This window comes from Diachasmimorpha longicaudata, unplaced genomic scaffold (assembly GCF_034640455.1).
Source record: "Diachasmimorpha longicaudata isolate KC_UGA_2023 unplaced genomic scaffold, iyDiaLong2 ctg00000055.1, whole genome shotgun sequence".
Classification (NCBI taxonomy): Eukaryota; Metazoa; Arthropoda; class Insecta; order Hymenoptera; family Braconidae; genus Diachasmimorpha; species Diachasmimorpha longicaudata.
The window spans coordinates 1,038,583-1,059,409 of NW_026973895.1; the positions used below are offsets into that span (position 1 = coordinate 1,038,583).

A 20,827-nucleotide genomic window follows, 5' to 3' on the forward strand; every position below is an offset into this window, starting at 1 on the left:
AAATGTTTATATTTTATAATAAAGGATATGTTTATTGTTTATAATGTCACATTTGATAATGTGTTCATAGAAATCGCACAGGTACCTAGATGGTGTTGAAATTACTTCTATTTTCCTAAACCATAAGTTTCAATAAATGTTAAAACATCGCCCGTGAGTTTTTTATTTTACAAATTTTAATTAATTTCAAATTTATTTAGGAAAAATTTGAACCTTCGATCTGAATAAATGTTTTGATTTTCGAATTGATTCTTTAAAATTACAAATATTAAGAAAAAGTGGCAGATAGAAGAAAACTTGATTTAAACTGTGTTGAGCAAGAATTTTAACATCTAATTTAAATAAATGTTTTAATTTTCAACTTCATCATTTACAATTACAAATTTTAATTAATTTCAAATTTATTTAGCAAAAATTTGAACCTTCGATCTGAATAAGTGTTTTGATTTTCAAATTGATTCTTTAAAATTAAAAATTCATCCATTCAATTTCAAATGTTCAACAGGAATCACCACTCTCAAAACAATGGAAACGGTGCCTTCAACTTCCAGTACATCAATGGAGACGGAGGATATCGTGCCGTCAACGTCTGCAGTACCTTTCGTTGTTCCACACACCACCTCTACCGCCAGAACGAATGCTGAGCGACAACGTGAGTACAGACTACGAAAAGCATTGACCAGAACTCCTGAACAAGTAAGAGCCTTTGCAAAAGCGGCTGCGGAGAGGCAACGCAGGTTCAAGCTACGTAAATCTGCTAACATAGCCCTCACCAGCGGTACGTCAGAGTCACCTGCTTCAACGTCTTGTTCTGTGGTGGAGAGAACAAGCGTTCCTGTCGTGGCGGAGAGAACGAGCGTTCCCCTAACTAACGCTCAACGGCAACGTGCATTCCGACAACGTAGAGCAGCATCTTCTCGGACTGATGTACAACCGAATACTTCTTCAAGCCAAACAGCAATACAACTGGAACAATCCACCTGGTATACCAAATGGTCATCGTCAATACGGAGATTTCAATCTACTTTCCTGGACAACGATTTTGGCCATGCTTGCTCGGTTTGTGACAGATTGTGGTTCAAAAATGACCTTAAAACCATCACTGCACTACAACTGAAGGTAATCTCGGATTGGTACGTTAAGGAAAATCGGCAGCTACGCAAGGAGGATTATACAAAGTCTTGCAACACCTGTAGACAATCACTGAATAAGCGTAAGCTTCCTACTCTCGCAAAGGTCAACGGCTTCTCATATCCTGACATACCTCCGGGTCTACCGCCTCTGGATCCTATCAGTGAACGTTTGGTCTCACCGCGCCTTCCATTTATGCAAGTGCGTCGACTGCGTCATGATTTCTCTTATGGAATTATTGGACAAGTGATAAACGTCCCAGTCAACGTACAAGACATGGTAAAATGCTTGCCTCGCCATCTAGAAGAGGACGATGTTATCAACGTTAACATCAAAAGGAATCTTGCACACAAAACAAATTACATCAGCGGGTACATGTCTAAGCGTACGGTCAAAGAATGGTTAGATGTACTTCAAAATTCAAGTCTATATCGTTTGTACGATATCAAAATAGATTTGTCAAGACTGCAGCCTGCATTGCCATCAGATGAAGGCCTTCAAGATGATCCTGCTAATCGGATCGAAGCAATCTCCGCCGAATATACGCCCGAGTCTGAAGTTCTTGCTGCGAGACAGCACACACTACTGTGGAATGAAGAGGATTGTCTTGACATCGCACCAGGACATCGGGCAACGCCTCTTAACATCATTTATGACCGTCATGCAGAAGAACTATCATTTCCTGCGATATACATCGGAGAGCCCCGCCGTTTCAACATGAACATTTCAGTGACACCGTACATGATGGCGACCAGTGAAATACGACGGAGTGACAGGCGTGGAGCCACGCCTCAAAAAGTCTTATACGATGCAATGAAGATTCTACGTCTGCGAATGGTCGATGGGATTTACAGCACATTCCGAAGTGTTTCGATCACAGAGAGCGTAACTCGACGCATGTTAGAGGATCCGGAGTTTCTCAAAGAATTCGTTGTGCAGAATCTCGCCTTTATGAAGTCGGTGCCAAACTCTGTCCAGTACTGGGCCTCTCGTAAACGAGATCTCTTCGCTATGCTCCGTCAACTTGGTAAACCGACCATCTTTCTCACTCTTAGTGCAAACGAGGTACGCTGGTTAGTATTGCTGAATTTACTGCTCAAGTTGAGCAACAAATATCCTGGCAAAGTCGCCGAAGATCTCAACACATCAGAGCGGTGCAACTTGGTGAGTGACGATCCAATTACATGTTGCATATATTTCCACAAACTCGTTGGTACATTTATGAAAATGCTGAAATCAAAACAGTCATACAATCCGTTTGGCCAGTACTACGTGGAGGATTATTTCCTTCGCATTGAGTTTCAACATAGAGGAAGTCCGCACGCTCACATTTTACTGTGGTTACACGATGATCCACATGAGACTGTGTCAGAAAATATGCCGAAGACCATCGAGCTCGTGGAGAAGCTGAGTTCCGTCGCCAAAGAAGATGTGCCCAACGATACCATCTACGCCAATCAAATCCACAAGCACACTTTCACCTGCACGAAGCGAGGCGAAACGACTTGTAGATTTGGGATCCCGTACTGGCCAATGCTCACTACCCGTGTATTGATCCCAATGCCTCAAACTGATGGACGCCGCATAGCATTCCAAAAAAAGGCCAAGGAGCTACGCAACTGTCTCAGCGAACGTACATACGCTAGCATGGACGACTTTCTTAGGGAGCATAGTTTGACATTCGATGCATATCTTGACGTAGTGCGTTCAACTTTGCGCAGGCCATCTATGTTGTTCAAACGCAACTTCGACCAACTTATGACGAACACATTCAACCCTTACCTCGCTGGTGAAATCAAATCCAACATCGATATCCAGTTTATCTTGGATGAATACAGCTGCGCACAGTATGTCGTGGAATATGTGAACAAATCAGCTCGTGGAATGGGTAACTTGAATCGTGAGCTGACTAAGATGATGGAAGAGCATCCTGACCGGGACTACACGGGCCAATTGAAAGCATTGAGTGTCAAACTTCTTAATGCAGTTGAAATGTCAGCTCAAGAAGCAGCATGGTATTTACTACGGCAACCGATGAGCGAAACGAGCCGTCAAATTATGTACATACCAACAGTTTGGCCATCGGAAAGACAACGCTGTCGCAAACGTAGGAAACAAATGGATCGCGAAAACATCGAAGCAGACAGTACAGATGTATTTACCAAGAACATCATGCAGCGATATGAAGAGCGACCTCCCTCTCTGGAATCTTCATATTTGGCCGAGTTTGCTTCGTATTACGCTGATTATCATGATTTCATCGACAATGAAGATGACGTAGATGTGCAAGAAGACGAAATTGTAGAACCGGTGACCGAGGAAAGGACAACTGTGGGAAGGACGACATCAAATGAACACCGCAGACGAAAAATTGGACGAATAATACGATACAGACGCTACGAAGTAGATGAAACTGTTAATTATCAACGTGAAATGGTATTGCTGTTCTTGCCTTTCCGCAATGAAATAGCTGACATTGTTGATAGCAATAAATTTCTACAACTGTTCAATGATAACAAGGATACCATAATGGAACGCCGCCAGCTGTTCGAAAACAATCTCAACATCGACAGTGTGATGCAAGAGCTTGAAGCTATGATTATTCTACAAAATTCAGACAGCAGAGAACCACCAGAAATTGAGGAAAGGAGAGTGTTTGTCGAGCAGGTGTTAGGAGGAGAAGGTTCCGAGAACAACGATGATGTCAATCAAATCGTCCCGCGACAAGGCTTATTATCGGTCGTAAAAAAACGTACAAACGTGATGCCAAAACAGCAATTTTGTGAGCTGATACGAACGACGAACCTTGAACAACGTGAGCTGATTCATGAGGTCATACATCGTTTACATGGCTGTGGAGATGAGGTCGTCGACACACTACAAGTTTTCTTCACAGGACCGGCCGGCTGTGGGAAAACTTATTCAGTAAAGTGCCTGATGGAGACGTACAATCGTTACACACAGGAACACAACTCACTGAACAACGCATACGTTGCTTGTGCAAGCACAGGCAAAGCAGCTGTCCCTATTGGCGGAACGACAGTTCACTCAGCGTTTCGTCTCACAAATTCTCGAGTGACAAAACTTCTTTCTGCTGAGAACTTGCAAGCCTACAGAAACATGTTTGTCGGCGTGAAAGTTGTTTTCATTGATGAAATCAGCATGTTGAGTGCAGCTATACTTGGAAAAATCAATTATCGACTACAGCACATTACCGGTATTTACAATCAACCATTCGGAGGCATTCACATGATCTTATGCGGCGATTTCAGACAGCTGCCACCTGTGCGCGCTAGTCCGTGTTACACAGTACCACACAACCAACTCGGAGGACCTGTACTCTGGCAAAGCATCAACTACTTCCCATTAGTCCGTGTTGTCCGACAAACTGACGAGCTGTTTTCGACGATTCTCACCAAAATTGGAGATGGACTCAAACTAAGTGTCAATAATATCGCACTTATTGAGGCCAGGCACAAATCTGAAGTCTGGTGCAAAGAGAACGTACCCGACGCTGTCAGATTGTATTACAGCAACCATGAAGTAGATTCATACAATCGAAACGCAATTCAAAACGCACACAACTGTATCGCCACTGATATTATGCTTGGGTATTCCAGCAATTCTGAAAAGAGCCGGGAGCAAGGGAAACTTCACAAGATGTCGGTTGCAGAAACCGACGGATTGCCATACATGTTGCCATTAGCAGTAGGATATCCGTACATGATTACATCTAACATAGACGTCGCCGATGGATTGGTAAATGGGGCTATTGGAGTTTTGCTATACATCGAACGTCAGCCAGCCAATGCAGATGACCGTTCTGCTCCAGGAGGACCATCGACCAGCACAAGTTTGCCGCCAGCTGAAGATGAAATCGCCACTCTATGGTTCCAGTTTGAAGACAAAAATACGGGTACCAAAGCAAAAATCAAATGTCGACCACATGTGCACAGCAAACCAAACACCTTATCCGTCGATTGGGTGCCAGTGCACAAGAAAGTGGTAAACATTTCGTTGACAAAAACAGTGAAGTGCAAGCGAAAACAATTTCCTTGCGTGCCTGCTTGTGCAATTACGATCCACAAGGCCCAGGGTGGGACGTTTACTACAATTGTTTATAAGTACTCCTCAAAACAATCACAGCAATTGGTATATGTAGCCATGAGCCGCGTCACAAGTATCGACGGATTGTACATCATAACAGAAAAGGACTCTCCATTGGTTTTCAAACATGGCCGAGATGGAAACGACTCACAGACTACTCGAGATATTCGCAATGAATACTTACGACTTCGTGGACACACTCTAGACACAATTACCAAACAAGCCGTAAAATTCTGTGACGACGCAACCGACGCTGGACAACTTATTGTAACGAACATCAACTGTCAAAGTTTACGTGCCCATGCCGCGGACATTGAAACAGATACAGTGATACCACGATCCGACTATTTAGTATTGACTGAAACGTGGATGCGCGACACTTGTGAATCAACTCCAATCAAGGGTTATGAGTGCGTATCCAGGGAAAATAATCGACCTAACTCAGATACCAACGCGGCTGGTGGAGTGGCGATCTATCGTAAATTATCATCGACATCTACGGCGGAAGTGGTCCAAGTTGCGATGACAGACGTAACTCGTGTCATTAAAACCAAGGGTGACATGTCCATGACTAAAGTAACTTGCTTCGCCGCTAATACTAGCTTCAAGTTTATACTCGGTGCTGTATATATTCATCCAGGAGCTAGTATGCAGGATATTGGAATGTTACTATGGCAAGGACTCGCTCCGTACATTCACAACAGCCAGTACGTGCCACCGTTCGTGCGAGTTGATTCTAGTATACCGATTCTTCTGTGTGGTGATTTTAACAAAAACGTAAAGCCTGACAACTCGTTTCTTAATTTCATGAAAAATACGTATAATCTTGATTGCGTATCAAACGTTTCTAAGTCAACTACGTTAAAAGGAACAACTGTCGACTTGACTTTCGCAAGACACATTACAGCAGAAACACTTCCTTTCATTTCATATTTCTCGTATCATCGTCCTATCCTCAACAAAATCACTCAAATAGGAGTTAGTTAAGTTTAAGTTTACATGTACAATGTTTTAGTAAACAAAATATATTTCTATAGTTAAAATTTGTGCAATTCTTATTTTCATTCAATTCCTTGTTCCTATTGTGCAATTTAATTATATTCATATCAATAAATATTCTACCGAGAAAAAGACGTTGTTTACGACATCGTGGGAATCTCTGTTTTTTGTTTGCACCTAGAGGAAATCTGACATCATATTCGGTTTCAGCGCGTCAAATAACCAAGGAAACTGATGCAATATCGTTTTCTTCGCGACCACAGCTCACGAACAACTCAATCATAGAAGTGGATATTCGTGTTCGATATGAGGGCATATAACTTGAGTACACATTGTCGTAGGCCGATGAAACCGCGTGCAATAGCTTCGTCTCGTCGAACTACACGAGTGCAATGCGCGAAGTTTGCGTGGGAACGATTAGGGTTCCACAAAAAGTCGATTATACATATTCGTTTTTACGACATCGTGGGAATCACTTTTTTTTGGCTGCACCTAGACAAAATATGGCATCATATTCGGTTTCAGCACATCAATTAACCAAGGGAACTGATACAACATCGTTTTCTGAGCGACCACAGCTCACGAAAAACTCAAACATAGAAGTTGATATTCGTGTTCGATATGATGGCATATAACTTGAGTACACATTGTCGTAGGTCGATGAAACCGCGTGCAATAGCTTCGTCTCTTCGAACTACACGAGTGCAATGCGCGAATTTAGGGTGGGAACCATTAGGCTTCCAGAAAAAGTCGATTATACATATTCGTTTTTACGACATCGTGGCAATCACTGTTTTTTGGCTGCACCTAGACGAAATCTGGCATCATATTCGGTTTTAGCACATCAAATAACCGAGGAAACTGATGCAACATCGTTTTTTTCGCGACCACAGCTCACGAAAAACTCAAACATAAAGTTGATATTCGTGTTCGATATGATGGCGTATAACTTGAGTACACATTGTCGTAGGTCGATGAAACCGCGTGCAATAGCTTCGTCTCGTCGAACTACACGAGTGCAATGCGGGAAGCCTGCTTGGGAACCATTTGTCGTTGAGAAAAAGTCGATTATACATATGTGTTGTTACGAGATCGTGGGAATCACTTTTTTTTGGCTGCACCTAGACGAAACCTGGCATAATATTCGGTTTCAGCACGTCAAATAACCAAGGAAACTGATGCAATACCGTTTTCTTCGCGACAACCGCTTACGAAAAACTCAATCATAGAAGTTGATATTCGTGTTCGATATGATGGCATATAACTTGAGTACACATTGTCGTAGGCCGATGAAACCGCGTGCAATAGCTTCGTCTCTTCGAACTACACGAGTGCAATGCGGGAAGCCTGCTTGGGAACGATTTGTCTTCGAGAAAAAGTCGAATATACATATGCGTTTTTACGACATCGTGGGTATCACTTTTTTTTGGCTGCACCTAGACGAAATCTGGCATCATATTCAGTTTCAGCACGTCGAATAACCAAGGCAAATGATTAAACATCGTTTTCTTCGCGACCACAGCTCACGAAAAACTCAATCATAGAAGTTGATTTCGTGTTCGATATGATGGCGTATAACTTGAGTACACATTGTCGTAGGTCGATGAAACCGCGTGCAATAGCTGCGTCTCTTCGAACTACACGAGTGCAACGCGCGAATTCTGTGTGGGAACGATTAGGCTTCGAGAAAAAGTCGATTATACATATTCGTTTTTACGACATCGTGGGAATCTCCGTTTTTTGACTGCACCTAGAGGAAATCTGGCATCATATTCGGTTTCAGCACGTCGGATAACCAAGGGAACTGATGCAACATCGTTTTATGGGCAACCACAGTTCACGAAAAACTCAAACATAGAAGTTGATATTCGTGTTCAATATGATGGCATTTAACTCGAGTACACATTGTCGTAGGCCGATGAAACCGCGTGCAATAGCTTCGTCTCGTCGAACTACACAAGTGCAATGCGGGCAGTTTGCGTGGGAACGATTAGGCTTCGAGAAGAGATCGATTATACATATGCGTATTTACGACTTCAAGGGAATCACTTTTTTTGGCTGCACCTAGACGAAATCTGGCATCATATTCGGTTTCAGCACATCAATTAACCACGGGAACTGATGCAACATCGTTTGCTGAGCGACCACAGTTCACGAAAAACTCAAACATAGAAGTTGATATTCGTGTTCGATATGATGGCATATAACTTGAGTACACATTGTCGTAGGCCAATGAAACCGCGTGCAATAGCTTCTTCTCGTCGAACTACACAAGTGCAATGCGGGCAGTTTGCGTGGGAACGATTAGGCTTCGAGAAAAGATGGATTATACATATGCGTATTTACGACTTCAAGGGAATCACTTTTTTTGGCTGCACCTAGACGAAATCTGGCATCATATTCGGTTTCAGCACATCAATTAACCAAGGGAACTGATGCAACATCGTTTTCTGAGCGACCACAGCTCACGAAAAACTCAATCATAGAAGTTGATTTCGTGTTCGATATGATGGCGTATAACTTGAGTACACATTGTCGTAGGCCGATGAAACCGCGTGCAATAGCTTCGTCTCGTTGAACTACACGAGTGCAATGCGGGAAGCCTGCTTGGGAACGATTTGTCTTCGAGAAAAAGTCGAATATACATATGCGTTTTTACGACATCGTGGGTATCACTTTTTTTGGCTGCACCTAGACGAAATCTGGCATCATATTCAGTTTCAGCACGTCGGATAACCAAGGGAACTGATGCAACATCGTTTTCTTGGCGACCACAGTTCACGAAAAACTCAATCATAAAAGTTGATATTCGTGTTCGATATGATGGCATATAACTTGAGTACACATTGTCGTAGGTCGATGAAACCGCGTGCAATAGCTTCGTCTCTTCGAACTACACGAGTGCAATGCGCGAATTTAGGGTGGGAACCATTAGGCTTGCAGAAAAAGTCGATTATACATATTCGTTTTTACGACATCGTGGGAATCACTGTTTTTTGGCTGCACCTAGACGAAATCTGGCATCATATTCGGTTTTAGCACTTCAAATAACCGAGGAAACTGATGCAACATCGTTTTTTTCGCGACCACAGCTCACGAAAAACTCAAACATAAAGTTGATATTCGTGTTCGATATGATGGCGTATAACTTGAGTACACATTGTCGTAGGTCGATGAAACCGCGTGCAGTAGCTTCGTCTCGTCGAACTACACGAGTGCAATGCGGGAAGCCTGCTTGGGAACCATTTGTCTTTGAGAAAAAGTCGATTATACATATGTGTTGTTACGAGATCGTGGGAATCACTTTTTTTTGGGTGCTCCTAGACGAAATCTGGCATAATATTCGGTTTCAGAACGTCAAATAACCAAGGAAACTGATGCAATACCGTTTTCTTCGCGACCACAGCTTACGAAAAACTCAATCATAGAAGTTGATATTCGTGGTCGATATGATGGCATATAACTTGAGTACACATTGTCGTAGGCTGATGAAACCACGTGCAATAGCTTCGTCTCGTCGAACTACACGAGTGCAATGCGGGAAGCCTGCTCGGCAACGATTTGTCTTCGAGAAAAAGTCGATTATACATATGCGTTTTTACGACATCCTGGGAATGACTTTTTTTGGCTGCACCTAGACGAAATCTGGCATCATATTCGGTTTCAGCACGTCGGATAACCAAGGGAACTGATGCAACATCGTTTTCTTGGCGACCACAGTTCACGAAAAAGTCAATCATAAAAGTTGATATTCGTGTTCGATATGATGGCATATAACTTGAGTACACATTGTCGTAGGTCGATGAAACCGCGTGCAATAGCTTCGTCTCTTCGAACTACACGAGTGCAATGCGCGAATTTAGGGTGGGAACCATTAGGCTTGCAGAAAAAGTCGATTATACATATTCGTTTTTACGACATCGTGGGAATCACTGTTTTTTGGCTGCACCTAGACGAAATCTGGCATCATATTCGGTTTTAGCACTTCAAATAACCGAGGAAACTGATGCAACATCGTTTTTTTCGCGACCACAGCTCACGAAAAACTCAAACATAAAGTTGATATTCGTGTTCGATATGATGGCGTATAACTTGAGTACACATTGTCGTAGGTCGATGAAACCGCGTGCAATAGCTTCGTCTCGTCGAACTACACGAGTGCAATGCGGGAAGCCTGCTTGGGAACCATTTGTCTTTGAGAAAAAGTCGATTATACATATGTGTTGTTACGAGATCGTGGGAATCACTTTTTTTTGGGTGCTCCTAGACGAAATCTGGCATAATATTCGGTTTCAGCACGTCAAATAACCAAGGAAACTGATGCAATACCGTTTTCTTCGCGACCACAGCTTACGAAAAACTCAATCATAGAAGTTGATATTCGTGTTCGATATGATGGCATATAACTTGAGTACACATTGTCGTAGGCCGATGAAACCGCGTGCAATAGCTTCGTCTCGTCGAACTACACAAGTGCAATGCGGGCAGTTTGCGTGGGAACGATTAGGCTTCGAGAAAAGATCGATTATACATATGCGTATTTACGACTTCAAGGGAATCACTTTTGTTGGCTGCACCTAGACGAAATCTGGCATCATATTCGGTTTCAGCACATCAATTAACCAAGGGAACTGATGCAACATCGTTTTATGGGCGACCACAGTTCACGAAAAACTCAAACATAGAAGTTGATATTCGTGTTCAATATGATGGCATTTAACTTGAGTACACATTGTCGTAGCCCGATGAAACCGCGTGCAATAGCTTCGTCTCTTCGAACTACACGAGTGCAATGCGCGAAGTTTGCGGGGGAACGATTAGGCTTCGAGAAAAAGTCGATTATACATATTCGTTTTTACGACATCGTGGGAATCTCTGTTTTTTGGCTGCACCTAGAGGAAATCTGGCATCATATTCGGTTTCAGCGCGTCAAATAACCAAGGAAACTGATGCAATATCGTTTTCTTCGCGACCACAGCTCACGAAAAACTCAATCATATCAGTGGATATTCGTGTTCGATATGAGGGCATATAACTTGAGTACACATTGTCGTAGGCCGATGAAACCGCGTGCAATAGCTTCGTCTCGTCGAACTACACGAGTGCAATGCGCGAAGTTTGCGTGGGAACGATTAGGGTTCCACAAAAAGTCGATTATACATATTCGTTTTTACGACATCGTGGGAATCACTGTTTTTTGGCTGCACCTAGACAAAATATGGCATCATATTCGGTTTCAGCACATCAATTAACCAAGGGAACTGATACAACATCGTTTTCTGGTTGACCACAGTTCACAAAAAACTCAAACATAGAAGTTGATATTCGTGTTCGATATGATGGCATATAACTTGAGTACACATTGTCGTAGGCCGATGAAACCGCGTGCAATAGCTTCGTCTCCTCGAACTACACGAGTGAAATGCGCGAAGTTTGCGGGGGAACGATTAGGCTTCGAGAAAAAGTCGATTATACATATTCGTTTTTACGACATCGTGGGAATCACTTTTTTTTTGGCTGCACCTAGACGAAATCTGGCATCATATTCGGTTTCAGCACATCAATTAACCAAGGGAACTGATGCAACATCGTTTTCTGAGCGACCACAGCTCACGAAAAACTCAAACATAGAAGTTGATATTCGTGTTCGATATGATGGCATATAACTTGAGTACACATTGTCGTAGGCCGATGAAACCGCCTGCAATAGCTTCGTCTCGTTGAACTACACGAGTGCAATGCGGGAAGCCTGCTTGGGAACGATTAGGCTTCGAGAAAAAGTCGAATATACATATGCGTTTTTACGACATCGTGGGAATCTCTGTTTTTTGGCTGCACCTAGAGGAAATCTGGCATCATATTCGGTTTCAGCGCGTCAAATAACCAAGGAAACTGATGCAATATCGTTTTCTTCGCGACCACATCTCACGAAAAACTCAATCATAAAAGTTGATATTCGTGGTCGATATGATGGCATATAACTTGAGTACACATTGTCGTAGGCTGATGAAACCACGTGCAATAGCTTCGTCTCTTCGAACTACACGAGTGCAATGCGCGAATTTAGGGTGGGAACCATTAGGCTTCCAGAAAAAGTCGATTATACATATTCGTTTTTACGACATCGTGGCAATCACTGTTTTTTGGCTGCACCTAGACGAAATCTGGCATCATATTCGGTTTTAGCACATCAAATAACCGAGGAAACTGATGCAACATCGTTTTTTTCGCGACCACAGCTCACGAAAAACTCAAACATAAAGTTGATATTCGTGTTCGATATGATGGCGTATAACTTGAGTACACATTGACGTAGGTCGATGAAACCGCGTGCAATAGCTTCGTCTCGTCGAACTACACGAGTGCAATGCGGGAAGCCTGCTTGGGAACCATTTGTCGTTGAGAAAAAGTCGATTATACATATGTGTTGTTACGAGATCGTGGTAATTACTTTTTTTTGGGTGCTCCTAGACGAAATCTGGCATAATATTCGGTTTCAGCACGTCAAATAACCAAGGAAACTGATGCAATACCGTTTTCTTCGCGACCACAGCTTACGAAAAACTCAAGCATAGAAGTTGATATTCGTGTTCGATATGATGGCATATAACTTGAGTACACATTGTCGTAGGCCGATGAAACCGCGTGCAATAGCTTCGTCTCGTCGAACTACACAAGTGCAATGCGGGCAGTTTGCGTGGGAACGATTAGGCTTCGAGAAAAGATCGATTATACATATGCGTATTTACGACTTCAAGGGAATCACTTTTGTTGGCTGCACCTAGACGAAATCTGCCATCATATTCGGTTTCAGCAGATCAATTAACCAAGGGAACTGATGCAACATCGTTTTATGGGCGACCACAGTTCACGAAAAACTCAAACATAGAAGTTGATATTCGTGTTCAATATGATGGCATTTAACTTGAGTACACATTGTCGTAGGCCGATGAAACCGCGTGCAATAGCTTCGTCTCCTCGAACTACACGAGTGCAATGCGCGAAGTTTGCGGGGGAACGATTAGGCTTCGAGAAAAAGTCGATTATACATATTCGTTTTTACGACATCGTGGGAATCACTTTTTTTTTGGCTGCATCTAGACGAAATCTGGCATCATATTCGGTTTCAGCACATCAATTAACCAAGGGAACTGATGCAACATCGTTTTATGGGCGACCACAGTTCACGAAAAACTCAAACATAGAAGTTGATATTCGTGTTCAATATGATGGCATTTAACGTGAGTACACATTGTCGTAGGCCGATGAAACCGCGTGCAATAGCTTCGTCTCTTCGAACTGCACGAGTGCAATGCGCGAAGTTTGCGGGGGAACGATTAGGCTTCGAGAAAAAGTCGATTATACATATTCGTTTTTACGACATCGTGGGAATCTCTGTTTTTTGGCTGCACCGAGAGGAAATCTGGCATCATATTCGGTTTCAGCGCGTCAAATAACCAAGGAAACTGATGCAATATCGTTTTCTTCGCGACCACAGCTCACGAAAAACTCAATCATAGAAGTGGATATTCGTGTTCGATATGATGGCATATAACTTGAGTACACATTGTCGTAGGCCAATGAAACCGCGTGCAATAACTTCTTCTCGTCGAACTACACAAGTGCAATGCGGGCAGTTTGCGTGGGAACGATTAGGCTTCGAGAAAAGATGGATTATACATATGCGTATTTACGACTTCAAGGGAATCACTTTTTTGGCTGCACCTAGACGAAATCTGGCATCATATTCGGTTTCAGCACATCAATTAACCAAGGGAACTGATGCAACATCGTTTTATGGGCGACCACAGCTCACGAAAAACTCAAACATAGAAGTTGATATTCGTGTTCGATATGATGGCTTCCAACTTGAGTACACATTGTCGTAGGCCGATGAAACCGCGTGCAATAGCTTCGTCTCGTCGAACTCCACGAGTGCAATGCGGGAAGCCTGCTTGGGAACCATTTGTCTTTGAGAAAAAGTCGATTATACATATGCGTTGTTACGAGATCGTGGGAATCACTTTTTTTTGGGTGCTCCTAGACGAAATCTGGAATAATATTCGGTTTCAGCACGTCAAATAACCAAGGAAACTGATGCAATATCATTTTCTTCGCGACCACAGCTCACGAAAAACTCAATCATAGAAGTTGATATTCGTGTTCGATATGATGGCATATAACTTGAGTACACATTATCGTAGGTCGATGAAACCGCGTGCAATAGCTTCGTCTCTTCGAACTACACGAGTGCAATGCGCGAATTTAGGGTGGGAACCATTAGGCTTCCAGAAAAAGTCGATTATACATATTCGTTTTTACGACATCGCGGGAATCACTGTTTTTTGGCTGCACCTAGACGAAATCTGGCATAATATTCGGTTTCAGCACGTCAAATAACCAAGGAAACTGATGCAATACCGTTTTCTTCGCGACCGCAGCTTACGAAAAACTCAATCATAGAAGTTGATATTCGTGTTCGATATGATGGCATATAACTTGAGTACACATTGTCGTAGGCCGATGAAACCGCGTGCAATAGCTTCGTCTCTTCGAACTACACGAGTGCAATGCGCGAATTTAGGGTGGGAACCATTAGGCTTCCAGAAAAAGTCGATTATACATATTCGTTTTTACGACATCGTGGGAATCACTGTTTTTTGGCTGCACCTAGACGAAATCTGGCATCATATTCGGTTTTAGCACATCAAATAACCGAGGAAACTGATGCAACATCGTTTTTTTCGCGACCACAGCTCACGAAAAACTCAACCATAAAGTTGATATTCGTGTTCGATATGATGGCATATAACTTGAGTACACATTGTCGTAGGCCGATGAAACCGCGTGCAATAGCTTCGTCTCTTCGAACTACACGAGTGCAACGCGCGAATTCTGCGTGGGAACGATTAGGCTTCGAGAAAAAGTCGATTATACATATTCGTTTTTACGACATCGTGGGAATCACTTTTTTTTGGCTGCACCTAGACGAAATCTGGCATCATATTCGGTTTCAGCACATCAATTAACCAAGGGAACTGATGCAACATCGTTTTATGGGCGACCACAGTTCACGAAAAACTCAAACATAGAAGTTGATATTCGTGTTCAATATGATGGCATTTAACTTGAGTACATATTGTCGTAGGCCGATGAAACCGCGTGCAATAGCTTCGTCTCCTCGAACTACACGAGTGCAATGCGCGAAGTTTGCGGGGGAACGATTAGGCTTCGAGAAAAAGTCGATTATACATATTCGTTTTTACGACATCGTGGGAATCACTTTTTTTTTGGCTGCACCTAGACGAAATCTGGCATCATATTCGGTTTCACCACATCAATTAACCAAGGGAACTGATGCAACATCGTTTTATGGGCGACCATAGTTCACGAAAAACTCAAACATAGAAGTTGATATTCGTGTTCGATATGATGGCATATAACTTGAGTACACATTGTCGTAGGCCGATGAAACCGCGTGCAATAGCTTCGTCTGTTCGAACTACACGAGTGCAATGCGCGAAGTTTGCGGGGGAACGATTAGGCTTCGAGAAAAAGTCGATTATACATATTCGTTTTTACGACATCGTGGGAATCTCTGTTTTTTGGCTGCACCGAGAGGAAATCTGGCATCATATTCGGTTTCAGCGCGTCAAATAACCAAGGAAACTGATGCAATATCGTTTTCTTCGCGACGACAGCTCACGAAAAACTCAATCATAGAAGTGGATATTCGTGTTCGATATGAGGGCATATAACTTGAGTACACATTGTCGTACGCCGATGAAACCGCGTGCAATAGCTTCGTCTCGTCGAACTACACGAGTGCAATGCGCGAAGTTTGCGTGGGAACGATTAGGGTTCCAGAACAAGTCGATTATACATATTCGTTTTTACGACATCGTGGGAATCACTGGTTTTTGGCTGCACCTAGACAAAATATGGCATCATATTCGGTTTCAGCACATCAATTAACCAAGGGAACTGATACAACATCGTTTTCTGGTTGACCACAGTTCACAAAAAACTCAAACATAGAAGTTGATATTCGTGTTCGATATGATGGCATGTAACTTGAGTACACATTGTCGTAGGCCGATGAAACCGCGTGCAATAGCTTCGTCTCGTCGAACTACACAAGTGCAATGCGGGCAGTTTGCGTGGGAACGATTAGGCTTCGAGAAGAGATCGATTATACATATGCGTATTTACGACTTCAAGGGAATCACTTTTTTTGGCTGCACCTACACGAAATCTGGCATCATATTCGGTTTTAGCACATCAAATAACCGAGGAAACTGATGCAACATCGTTTTTTTCGCGACCACAGCTCACGAAAAACTCAAACATAAAGTTGATATTCGTGTTCGATATGATGGCGTATAACTTGAGTACACATTGTCGTAGGTCGATGAAACCGCGTGCAATAGCTTCGTCTCGTCGAACTACACGAGTGCAATGCGGGAAGCCTGCTTGGGAACCATTTGTCTTTGAGAAAAAGTCGATTATACATATGTGTTGTTACGAGATCGTGGGAATCACTTTTTTTTGGTTGCTCCTAGACGAAATCTGGCATAATATTCGGTTTCAGCACGTCAAATAACCAAGGAAACTGATGCAATACCGTTTTCTTCGCGACCACAGCTTACGAAAAACTCAATCATAGAAGTTGATATTCGTGTTCGATATGATGGCATATAACTTGAGTACACATTGTCGTAGGCCGATGAAACCGCGTGCAATAGCTTCGTCTCGTCGAACTACACAAGTGCAATGCGGGCAGTTTGCGTGGGAACGATTAGGCTTCGAGAAAAGATAGATTATACATATGCGTATTTACGACTTCAAGGGAATCACTTTTGTTGGCTGCACCTAGACGAAATCTGGCATCATATTCGGTTTCAGCACATCAATTAACCAAGGGAACTGATGCAACATCGTTTTATGGGCGACCACAGTTCACGAAAAACTCAAACATAGAAGTTAATATTCGTGTTCAATATGATGGCATTTAACTTGAGTACACATTGTCGTAGGCCGATGAAACCGCGTGCAATAGCTTCGTCTCTTCGAACTACACGAGTGCAATGCGCGAAGTTTGCGGGGGAACGATTAGGCTTCGAGAAAAAGTCGATTATACATATTCGTTTTTACGACATCGTGGGAATCACTTTTTTTTGGGTGCTCCTAGACGAAATCTGGCATAATATTCGGTTTCAGCACGTCAAATAACCAAGGAAACTGATGCAATATCGTTTTCTTCGCGACCACATCTCACGAAAAACTCAATCATAGAAGTTGATATTCGTGGTCGATATGATGGCATATAACTTGAGTACACATTGTCGTAGGCTGATGAAACCACGTGCAATAGCTTCGTCTCTTCGAACTACACGAGTGCAATGCGCGAATTTAGGGTGGGAACCATTAGGCTTCCAGAAAAAGTCGATTATACATATTCGTTTTTACGACATCGTGGCAATCACTGTTTTTTGGCTGCACCTAGACGAAATCTGGCATCATATTCGGTTTTAGCACATCAAATAACCGAGGAAACTGATGCAACATCGTTTTTTTCGCGACCACAGCTCACGAAAAACTCAAACATAAAGTTGATATTCGTGTTCGATATGATGGCGTATAACTTGAGTACACATTGACGTAGGTCGATGAAACCGCGTGCAATAGCTTCGTCTCGTCGAACTACACGAGTGCAATGCGGGAAGCCTGCTTGGGAACCATTTGTCGTTGAGAAAAAGTCGATTATACATATGTGTTGTTACGAGATCGTGGTAATCACTTTTTTTTGGGTGCTCCTAGACGAAATCTGGCATAATATTCGGTTTCAGCACGTCAAATAACCAAGGAAACTGATGCAATACCGTTTTCTTCGCGACCACAGCTTACGAAAAACTCAAGCATAGAAGTTGATATTCGTGTTCGATATGATGGCATATAACTTGAGTACACATTGTCGTAGGCCGATGAAACCGCGTGCAATAGCTTCGTCTCGTCGAACTACACAAGTGCAATGCGGGCAGTTTGCGTGGGAACGATTAGGCTTCGAGAAAAGATCGATTATACATATGCGTATTTACGACTTCAAGGGAATCACTTTTGTTGGCTGCACCTAGACGAAATCTGCCATCATATTCGGTTTCAGCAGATCAATTAACCAAGGGAACTGATGCAACATCGTTTTATGGGCGACCACAGTTCACGAAAAACTCAAACATAGAAGTTGATATTCGTGTTCAATATGATGGCATTTAACTTGAGTACACATTGTCGTAGGCCGATGAAACCGCGTGCAATAGCTTCGTCTCCTCGAACTACACGAGTGCAATGCGCGAAGTTTGCGGGGGAACGATTAGGCTTCGAGAAAAAGTCGATTATACATATTCGTTTTTACGACATCGTGGGAATCACTTTTTTTTTGGCTGCATCTAGACGAAATCTGGCATCATATTCGGTTTCAGCACATCAATTAACCAAGGGAACTGATGCAACATCGTTTTATGGGCGACCACAGTTCACGAAAAACTCAAACATAGAAGTTGATATTCGTGTTCAATATGATGGCATTTAACGTGAGTACACATTGTCGTAGGCCGATGAAACCGCGTGCAATAGCTTCGTCTCTTCGAACTGCACGAGTGCAATGCGCGAAGTTTGCGGGGGAACGATTAGGCTTCGAGAAAAAGTCGATTATACATATTCGTTTTTACGACATCGTGGGAATCTCTGTTTTTTGGCTGCACCGAGAGGAAATCTGGCATCATATTCGGTTTCAGCGCGTCAAATAACCAAGGAAACTGATGCAATATCGTTTTCTTCGCGACCACAGCTCACGAAAAACTCAATCATAGAAGTGGATATTCGTGTTCGATATGATGGCATATAACTTGAGTACACATTGTCGTAGGCCAATGAAACCGCGTGCAATAACTTCTTCTCGTCGAACTACACAAGTGCAATGCGGGCAGTTTGCGTGGGAACGATTAGGCTTCGAGAAAAGATGGATTATACATATGCGTATTTACGACTTCAAGGGAATCACTTTTTTGGCTGCACCTAGACGAAATCTGGCATCATATTCGGTTTCAGCACATCAATTAACCAAGGGAACTGATGCAACATCGTTTTATGGGCGACCACAGCTCACGAAAAACTCAAACATAGAAGTTGATATTCGTGTTCGATATGATGGCTTCCAACTTGAGTACACATTGTCGTAGGCCGATGAAACCGCGTGCAATAGCTTCGTCTCGTCGAACTCCACGAGTGCAATGCGGGAAGCCTGCTTGGGAACCATTTGTCTTTGAGAAAAAGTCGATTATACATATGCGTTGTTACGAGATCGTGGGAATCACTTTTTTTTGGGTGCTCCTAGACGAAATCTGGAATAATATTCGGTTTCAGCACGTCAAATAACCAAGGAAACTGATGCAATATCATTTTCTTCGCGACCACAGCTCACGAAAAACTCAATCATAGAAGTTGATATTCGTGTTCGATATGATGGCATATAACTTGAGTACACATTGTCGTAGGTCGATGAAACCGCGTGCAATAGCTTCGTCTCTTCGAACTACACGAGTGCAATGCGCGAATTTAGGGTGGGAACCATTAGGCTTCCAGAAAAAGTCGATTATACATATTCGTTTTTACGACATCGCGGGAATCACTGTTTTTTGGCTGCACCTAGACGAAATCTGGCATAATATTCGGTTTCAGCACGTCAAATAACCAAGGAAACTGATGCAATACCGTTTTCTTCGCGACCGCAGCTTACGAAAAACTCAATCATAGAAGTTGATATTCGTGTTCGATATGATGGCATATAACTTGAGTACACATTGTCGTAGGCCGATGAAACCGCGTGCAATAGCTTCGTCTCTTCGAACTACACGAGTGCAATGCGCGAATTTAGGGTGGGAACCATTAGGCTTCCAGAAAAAGTCGATTATACATATTCGTTTTTACGACATCGTGGGAATCACTGTTTTTTGGCTGCACCTAGACGAAATCTGGCATCATATTCGGTTTTAGCACATCAAATAACCGAGGAAACTGATGCAACATCGTTTTTTTCGCGACCACAGCTCACGAAAAACTCAACCATAAAGTTGATATTCGTGTTCGATATGATGGCATATAACTTGAGTACACATTGTCGTAGGCCGATGAAACCGCGTGCAATAGCTTCGTCTCTTCGAACTACACGAGTGCAACGCGCGAATTCTGCGTGGGAACGATTAGGCTTCGAGAAAAAGTCGATTATACATATTCGTTTTTACGACATCGTGGGAATCACTTTTTTTGGCTGCACCTAGACGAAATCTGGCATCATATTCGGTTTCAGCACATCAATTAACCAAGGGAACTGATGCAACATCGTTTTATGGGCGACCACAGTTCACGAAAAACTCAAACATAGAAGTTGATATTCGTGTTCAATATGATGGCATTTAACTTGAGTACATATTGTCGTAGGCCGATGAAACCGCGTGCAATAGCTTCGTCTCCTCGAACTACACGAGTGCAATGCGCGAAGTTTGCGGGGGAACGATTAGGCTTCGAGAAAAAG

General features: G+C 42.8%; 1 protein-coding gene across 1 annotated transcript; it reads left to right on the forward strand.

Moving 5' to 3' along the window:
• Positions 1 to 505: 505 nt before the first annotated feature.
• Positions 506 to 6,364, forward strand: LOC135171601 (uncharacterized). Its single transcript, XM_064138230.1, has one exon. The coding sequence runs from the start codon at positions 526 to 528 to the stop codon at positions 6,223 to 6,225; it is 5,700 nt and encodes a 1,899-aa protein (XP_063994300.1). The 5' UTR covers positions 506 to 525; the 3' UTR covers positions 6,226 to 6,364.
• The last annotated feature ends 14,463 nt before the right edge of the window (positions 6,365 to 20,827 follow it).

Bases quoted from the DNA above. Each gene is read 5' to 3' on its own strand.
- LOC135171601 (XM_064138230.1), top strand. From the start codon at position 526: ATGGAAACGGTGCCTTCAACTTCCAGTACATCAATGGAGACGGAGGAT.